Raw genomic sequence first — 9,619 nt, 5'->3', positions numbered from 1 at the left:
TTTTTTTTGTCCCGGTATGCTTGTGATTGATGGTTGTTTACTACAACCATCAATTACAGGAATATCAGCACAGAAATGATAAATGATAAGTTTAAAGTATTAACAATAAAATAATGAAATGATTTTTTTTTATAAATTTGAATAACATTATCTAATAAAACATCATAAAATAACATAAAATATTACAATATTGCATAAGATTTAAAAAATGATAACAAATTTTTTTGTTATCCATTCCTATTCACATTACTAAAACTCACAAACTCTTGTAACACTCTAAATGACGATTGACAAGACTTGGACAACTTTGAGAAATCGTGCTTGTCAAGAATATTGGAATGGTCTACAATCTTTTTTGAGGATGGCCTCGGAATATAAGGATTCTGATGGAAGAATTAGGTGTCCGTGTGTCAGATGCATAAATAATAGGCTTGAAATTTTACCTGTTGTCGAAGCACATGTATTCGATAGGGGGTTTTATCAAGGTTATGAGAGGTGGATTTATCATGGGGAAGCGGAACTAGATGTTGTTGATGAAGTAGTTGATGATGATGAAGTTGACGAGATGATTCCCATAGTGGAGGACTTCCTCTTACCGACAACTGAGCAAGTAGACAATAGTGGCGCAAGTCAATTTTACGACGAGTTATTTGAGGAGATTGAAGCTGAGTTGTATCCTGGATGTGATTGGATTTCTTCCCTTAACTTCTTAGCTAAGCTATTACATTTGAAAGTTAGAGGGAAGATTCCTAACAACATATTCGATGAATTATTGAAGTTGTTAAAGATTTCCTTTCCGAAGGAAAATAAAATTCCATCAACGTACTACGAGGCTAAAAAGAGATTGAAGAAATTAGGGTTGGGATACGAGTCGATTCATGTGTGCCAATATGATTGCTGTTTATTTTACAAAGAGCATGCAAACAAAGAGGAATGTCCAGTTTGCGGAACTAGTCGATGGGTTACTTTTGAAAAAACTAAAGGAAAAAAGGTGCCGCATAAGGTGATGCGTTACTTTCCATTGACACCCCGATTGAAAAGACTATACAGCTCAAGGCTTACAGCGAAGGACATGCTATGGCACCACACTGGGAAATCGAAAGATGATGGAGTGATGCGACACCCGGTGGATGGGACGGCGTGGAAGAACTTTGACGTCAATCATCCTGGTTTTGCAAGTGATCCTAGGAATGTCCGTTTAGGCTTAGCTGCTGATGGATTTAATCCATTTGGCAACATGAACCTGGCATACAGCATGTGGCCTGTGGTGTTGGCGAACTATAATCTTCCACCTTGGTTATGTATGAAAGACAACAATTTGATGCTGACCATCCTTATTCCTGGTCCAAAATCACTGGGTAAGGACATAGATGTATTTCTAAGACCATTGGTGGATGAGCTGAAGGAGTTGTGGGCTAACGGAGCTGTTACGAGAGATAGTACGACCAACACTATGTTCAAGCTGCGCGCAGCCCTTTTATGGACAGTCAATGATTTTCCAGCTCGAAGTAGTTTGTCTGGATGGAGTGGTCAGGGATACAAAGCTTGTCCTACATGTAATGAAGACACATCTTCCATTCGAGTGATCGGTAAGACATCGTATGTTGGTCACAGAAGATTCTTGCCCAGTACACATCGAATGAGAAGGAACACTGAGTTCGATGGAAAAATTGAGAGAAGACGTCCTCCGAAACGATTTACTTGTGAGGAAATAGTAGAACAAGAGAACAACCTTCCACCCCAAGTTCCTGGAAAACACTTGCAGTTTGGAGGTGTGAAACGTAGAAGAGTTGTGGAAGATAGAAATTGGAGGAAAAAAAGCATCTTCTACGAGCTTGATTATTGGAGTACAAACATTTTAAAACATAACATTGATGTCATGCATGTCGAAAAAAATGTGTGTGATAGTCTCCTCGGCACAATCTTGGACAATGATAAGTCTAAGGACACCACTAATGCAAGATATGATTTGAAGAAGATGGGAGTAAGGGAATCATTGTGGATTTATGAAGATGAGAGTGGAAAGTTGATGAAGCCGCATGCTTCTTACGTGTTAACTCCTGCTCAGAGACAACAATTTTGTCAATTTATTAAAGAAGTGAAATTTCCAGATGGCTTTTGTTCAAATTTGAAGAAAAAAGTAATCGAGAATGAAACAAATATCATTGGGTTGAAATCCCACGATTGTCATGTTATAATGCAATGATTATTGTCTGTGGGTGTTCGCAAGTTTCTCCCAAAAGATATATCGACCACCATTTATGAACTATGTAGTTTTTTCAGGCAACTATGTTCGAGGACTATAAATGTTACAGATATGGAGGAAGCACAAAAAGACCTTGTTCAGATATTGTGCAAGATGGAGTTGATCTTTCCTCCGACTTTTTTTGATATAATGATTCACTTGGTCTTACATTTGCCTGAAGAAGCAATTTTGGGTGGACCGGTATCTATGAGATGGATGTATCCTTTTGAAAGGTACATGAAAAAATTGAAGAACTACGTGGGAAATAAAGCTCGTCCTGAAGGGTCAATAGCTGAAGGCTATGTCGCTGATGAGGCTATGACATTTTGTTCGATGTATTTCAAAGGGGTTGAAACTAAATTTAATCGTCTTGATCGCAATAAAGATGAGGTGTATGTCCCACGACACCTTACTGTGTTTCAATCTCAATGTCGTCCCCTAACAAAGGGAACTCTCAAGCCTCTAGATCTTGCGACTCGTGAAATGGCTGAATGGTTCATCATTAACAATTCACCTGAAATTCAGGGTTACTTAGAGTAAGTTTTTTCCCTTTAAAGTGAAATTTATGTTTATTCCAAATTATTTTATCTAATGTAGTCAAAGCATTCAAATTTACAGCGAACACCTAGTAGAGATCAAACTGAAATTCCCAGATGGTGATCATAATCATTTACAGAAGAAAAATTTTCGCCAGTGGTTTCATAAGAAGGTAAAATTGAGATTATTTTAAACCTTTATTATTGTAATGATATTTTTATCATTCTAATATAAGTTTATTAATTTATTTAGATATATGACTTGCACAAACAAGGATCTTTAGAGAATGGTGATGAGTTGCTAGCTTTAGCATCTGGGTCAGATCACTTGGCAACATACTACGAAGGTTGTATAGTTAACGGTGTTCGATTTATCGCTTATGACCGAGATCAAAAGCGCACCACACAAAATAGTGGAGTGTCTGTTGCGGGAACTGAAGGTTTTAACTATTATGGCACGCTTCAAAATGTACTGGTCTTATCTTTCACTGGTGCATATTCAGTTGCATTGTTTAGGTGTAAATGGTTTAACACTGATCCAAGCAAGAAGAAAACAATCACTGAAAATAATATCACCAGTATAAACGTCAGTAGCGAATGGTACAAAGATGAGCCTTATATACTTGCTAGTCAAGCTAAGCAAGTATTCTATCTCGATGATCTACTTAGAGGCCGACACTGGAAAATTGTTGAGGATGTCAATCACCGTCAAATTTGGGACATCAAGGACGATGAAGCTGATGCAGATGTTGATGTCGTACATGACATAAACTCATCAAATTTTGTGTTGACCGTGGATCTCGGTCAGTTGGTTATGGAATCTCATGAACCTGCAACATATATTGGCAATATACAAAATTCACCTGCTGATCAATTAGATGAAAATTTCATAAATGACGACTTAGGCGAAGAAGAAGTCGATGAAGAAGATGAATTGCTAGTTGATATTTGTGAAGATGATGTTAATCATGTGTCTCCGATTGATGTTAATTTAATTAATGATGAAAGTGATAGTGATTATTCTTCTTAGTTTTTATATTTTTGTAATAATGACAATTGTTTAAAATATAATATATGAGACTTGTAATCATGATGTTCATTTCCATTGGTGATATTTGATACTAACTAACAATTTAATACTAACTAATCATTTTTGTTCCTAAGTACAATGTCAGCAGATATAGCCACCTCTCACGGCGGAGATGGTGGAGGTCTAGACCCGCCAGATCCTAGTAGAGTACGATCTTCCTGCGAGCCAGGTTAATAATAATTTTCAAATTTTGCTCATAGCTTGAAAGTCAAGCTCAACGAATGTTTAAATATAATATTAATATTTCAAATTTTGGTTATTCTTGAAAATGTGGATAGCTGAAGTGCCGAGAAGAAAGGGTCGTGGCCTGGCTAATTCGAAGCCACTTGAAATTCGACGGCGAAATGCCGGGAAGCCACTAGATCTTCAGCTTGATCCTAGGACGGACAAAGTGGTTGGCTTGGAGGACCAAGCTTTTGTCCGCGAGATAGGCCTCCAAGTCACTTTGTTGTTGCCAGGACATTACTTGGATTTCGCTGATATACCTCAACAATTTAAGGAACAAGTCGTACAAAGGATGAAGGTACAAATTTAGAACAAGACTTGTGGTATAATTTTTAATGCAGAAATCATTTACAAACGAAACTAACATGTTATTTTTAATGTAGTATTTTTATAATGTTGATGGTCATCCAGAACCCGAGAGAGTTATGAAAACTATCTACACAGAGATGCGCAAAAGATATTCTGAGAGAAAGAACATCAGACATACTCACTTCAAAAAATATTACTCTAATCCGGAAGATTTGCAGAGTGTTTTAGTTGCCCCACCTGACCATTGCTCCAAGGAGAGTTGGAAAGATATTGTTCAGTTGTTTTTGAGCCCAAAATTTATCGCGCGATCCAACCAAAACAAGAAAAACAGAAAAGAAATGAAGTATACATCGATGCAAGGCACAAAATCGATGGCGGCTAAGCGTCACCAATTTGTAAGTAAAAATATTAATTTAATTTAACAAAATTTTACATTCTAACTTCCTATCTCTAAATTTGTATAGGCGAACCCTGATGAACATGCTATTGATACTTGGAAAGACAGCCATTTGAGAAAATCGACAAAAGTTTTTGTCAACGACACAGCTCGAGAAACTTTTGTAAGTTTAAACTTTTGTGTTATTATTTTCATTAAACTATGTTACTGATATGTTTCTAACACTTTTTATGAACAGGAAAAAATGACGGAAGAGCTTGAGAGGGCACGACTTCAAAGCCAGTCTCAAGGACCGACGGAGGGATCTGAAACTGGATCTGCTGCTGAATCCTCGTCGATCGATCAGTACGAGATTATGAGTAAAGTACTTGGGGAGAGGTCTGACTTTCAAAGAGGAGTAGGTTACAGCAAAGGCAAAGGGAAAAAATCAGCTTCCAGCTCCACAAGTCAAAGTCAGTCACAGGCCCAACCTCAGGAAGACATTGCTACTATGGCGGCAATAATTAAGTCAATGCGTGAAGAGATCCGGATGTTGAAATCTCAACAAGGTCCATCTGGTAATCCTCAGCATACCAGTACAGAAGCTGAGTCGCGGTTTGAAAGCCTTCTCCAAAGATATTTCCATCACAACCTGAAGGTGGTATATCTTCTCAAAGTCCACCTCCTTGGTCGATGCCACAACAACAACAACAACATGTGTATCCACCTCAACAGAATTATCCAAACACGTATGGACGCTCCTCCCAGTCCCCTCCTTTTTATTACCCCGACCTCCCTACAGGATCTCACACGTCACATCCTAGGCAGCAGCATCCACAGCAGATGTATGGTCAATTTGGGAGTTCGTCACAGCAGCAGAGGTATGGTCAGTTTGAGAGTTTTTTGCATCAGTCTCCCTCGCCGCGACCACATGCTCGACAATTTAGGTCATCTTCGCAGCATCACTCTACACAAGCACCACAGTTTGCTTCACCACCGTTGCAGCGCCCTAATACTAGTGATCAAGATATTGATCTTAATGAATATTTTACACCAAGTTGGCCTGATCAAAACAATAATAATTAGATTATGTTTTTTAATTATATTAAGACTGAAATTTTATTATGTTTATTTTATAATTAGTTTATATGTAATTAAAATGAGACAATTTGTATTTTATTAAGTTAATTTTATGATTAATTACAATGTTATTTTTGTTTGCTGAATATTAATTGTGTTATTAATTATAATATATGTTAAATATTATTATTTTTAAATAAGTATTATATGTATATTTATTAAGAAATAAAATAAAATTAATTGTTTTATTTTAATATTAGTAATTTAATACCGGGGGATTATTAGAGGCGGAATCCGCCGGTAATAAACGGTTCCGACGGGAGACAGCGTTGCACATCACCGGCGGGCCCCGCCTCTATTAATCCGCCGGTAATAATACAGTACCGGCGGATGGTGTCAGTCGGTCGGTAATGGTGTTAATACCGACCGATTATCACCGGTGGGGTTTTACCGGCGGACCTCCGCCGGTAATATAAAATACCGGCGGATTCACCCTGTATTACCGGCGGGATCCTCCGCCGGTAATTGTAATTTTTGTTGTTGTGTAAGAATTATTAGTATGATTAGCTGAAAAATATTAATAATAGTTCTTTATCAAGTTATATAAAATGTAATAATTTAGTGAAGTACCTTCAAATCCTCAATGGCTAAAGGATGGCCTTCGAGTAAGCTCAAAAGTAATGGAAGCACTGATGCAATTGTTTCAGAGGAAGCAGCTAAGCTCCCAAAAATAAAGTGAGTTATAAAATTCTCTGAAAGAAAGTTTTGAGTTTCCATATCATTGTTGATTTGGTCAAGGACATCTCTTTAATTTATCTCACGTGGCGTGCATGTGCGTCTTTCCTTCAACATTTTCTTTAACATCTTTCATATAACTTCTTTGCTCTGAAGAAAATATTATTAATTAATTATTTCATTCATTCATATAACTCAAATAGTACATTTTTCAAAATGATTATATGTTATTTATTTCTAAATATTATAAAACAAATAAGAAGTGTTATTCTACTTTATTCTTGATATATACTTATACTCATGTTTGAGTAAAAAATAATTTTTTAAACTTAATTTTGATTAAAACACTTATTTATTCAAAGAATATTTGTGGTAAGAAAGTAATTTGAAAATTTGAACTTAAGTCTCTAAGTCATTTTTTGGTGACAAAAGTAAAAAAAAAATAGTGAAACATTGTATTTAAGTTACTAAATAGTATTTTTAACCGTAAAAGACATATTTCATATTAATTGGTGTGATTGTTAGTTGCTATCTCTTATAGTCACATTTAATACTAATTTTTTTTTTTTGAACAAAAGAAGATATCTATATTCAAAACCGACAGATACAAAGCAGTACAAAACAAAGCTGCTGAAACAAAGAGCACATAAGCTAACAAACAGCCACTGAACTCACAGAACAACAGCTACCAGCCTTCTACAATATTGATCAAGTAACTGTCCATTTTGCTAGCTCTAAGAAGACCCAAACCCGATATTCTACATTTAACAACATTCCTAATTTCAGAGCTAACACTACTGATGTTATAACAAGCTAATTCAAAAATGGAATTGTTTCTGTTTTTCCAAATGAAGTACAAAGAAGCTGCATAAACAGCATTGAGAATCTGGTGCTGCAAATCTCTTGTAGCAGAAAGGCACCATTCCTGGAGCTCCATCTGAGAAGTCGGCCACCTAACGATCCTAAGCCAACTGCTAATTTCCCCAAACAGCCTTCGGGCAAAGAGACAGTCCAAAACCAGGTGACTATGTGATTCCAAAACCAGGTCACAAACAGGGCAAAGTGAGGAGCTGATAGAGATGAATCGGCTCAAGAGATCTCTGGTTAGTAACTGAGAGTTAAAAAACTGCCAATATATAAATCTATGCTTGGCCACAATAAGTTTGTTCCAAACCGTCTCTGCATATAAAACTCTTTGAGCAGATATCAATGACATATAAAACTTCTTAACTCTGAATTTCCCTCCCTTTTCAGCAAGCTGCAATGAATGAATATCAGTAGACTGTCTAACTTTGAGCAGCTTCTTGAAGTACCAACTCATATCCTGTTTAAAAGGAACACTCCATATAGTATGCTCTTTCAGATAGATGGAATTAATCCATTTAACCCAAAGACATTCTTGCTTATTAGAAGTGGCCCAAATGTACTTAGCCATCACAGCAACATTCCACTTCTTTCCTTCACGAAAGCCAATGCCACCCAAATGTTTTGGAAGACACACCTTCTCCCAAGAGGGGAGATGAAACTTACTCCTGTTCCCTCTAGAACCCCAAAGGAAATCGCGACAACATTTATCAATAGCAGCTGTAATTTTGTAAGGTAAGATGAATATGCTCATCCAGAAGTTCCGAATACCAAGCAGCACTGAATGAATAAGCTGAGCCCGCCCTGCAAAGGAAAGGTTTCTACTCGCCCATCAGTTAAGATTCTTGTGAAGTTTGTCCAAAATCACCCCACAGTCAGCGGCTTTCCATTTAGTAGGCCTGAGATTAACACCTAAGTACTTCAGAGGAAAAGTACCAACATCCATTTGCATAAGCTCAAGGATCTTGAGTTTAGATTCCTCTTTAACACCTCCAAAAAAGATATTAGATTTAGCTTTGTTCGCTGAAAGACCAGAAGAATCACAGAATCTCTGAAAAGCATCATGAATCAAACTCACCGAGCTGATGTTACCTTTGCAAAAAATGATCAAATCATCTGCAAAGCAAAGGTTAGTTAAGCGAAGCTGCTTGCACAAAGGGTGGAAACCGAAACCTTTTTTACCAGCATTGAGAGCCAAGAGTCTAGTTAAGTACTCCATAATAAGCACAAATAACAGAGGCGAAATAGGGTCACCTTGACGTAGACCTTTTTCCCCTTTAAACGAACCCTGAATCCTACCATTCATAAGGAGGTTGTAACTCGTACCTTTAAGACAAATCATGACCCAATTAATGAATCTAGATGGGAAACAGAAACTTTTTAGCAACTTCTCCACAAAAAGCCAGTCAACGGTATCATAGGCCTTACTGAGGTCAATCTTCATAATGCAGCGGGCTGAAATATTCTTCCTAATATACCCTTTGAGAAGGTCCTGAAAAATCATGATATTATGAGCAAGGTTCCTATTCTTAATAAAGGCCCCTTGGTTGCTATGAACTAGAAAAGGGAGCACCTCCGCAATCCTAGTACAAAGCAACTTCGAAATACACTTATAAAGGGTATTACAACACGCAATAGGCCTGTAGTCAATGGCTGATTTAGGTTCAGCTACCTTAGGGATGAGAGAGATCACATCAATTAGTAATCACATTTAATACTAATTGATGTGATTGTAAAATGTAACTTTTGCCACTGTAAAATATTACTTAGTGACTTAAGTATGTGCAACATTTAAATTACTTACATTGTCAAAACACCTATTTAGTGACTTAAGATGACATTTCGCCATACATTTTTTATTATTTAAATATACAATAAAATTCCTTAATAATTATTTAAATTTAGTATGATCAAAATTATACTAAGGTATTTTAGTATCACCTAAAACACATGAAATATTTAGAAATACTAAATCAAAGTAAAGTTATAGTCCCAAGAAAGAATACCTTTGTAAATTTGTGGTATGCTGTTCCTGGGATATTCAAGGGCAGTGACAAAAAACCATCTATGACATTATTGCATAATTCACTAAGATTTTCATATGAATTTTCAGGATCATACCCAATCAGTTTCTTAGCACTAAAATTTATTAGCACCTG

The 9,619-nt window shown here is 36.6% G+C and overlaps 1 protein-coding gene across 1 annotated transcript; it reads left to right on the top strand.

The window, feature by feature from the left end:
* Positions 1 to 4,139: 4,139 nt before the first annotated feature.
* On the top strand, positions 4,140 to 6,600 carry LOC133785046 (uncharacterized). Its single transcript, XM_062224307.1, has 4 exons — positions 4,140 to 4,394; positions 4,480 to 4,782; positions 6,262 to 6,382; positions 6,515 to 6,600. The coding sequence occupies exons 1-4, from the start codon at positions 4,140 to 4,142 to the stop codon at positions 6,598 to 6,600; spliced, it is 765 nt and encodes a 254-aa protein (XP_062080291.1).
* The last annotated feature ends 3,019 nt before the right edge of the window (positions 6,601 to 9,619 follow it).

This window comes from Humulus lupulus, chromosome 6 (assembly GCF_963169125.1).
Source record: "Humulus lupulus chromosome 6, drHumLupu1.1, whole genome shotgun sequence".
NCBI lineage: Eukaryota > Viridiplantae > Streptophyta > Magnoliopsida > Rosales > Cannabaceae > Humulus > Humulus lupulus.
The sequence above is the reverse complement of the archived record's forward strand: the minus strand, read 5'-3'. Positions and strand labels throughout refer to the sequence as shown.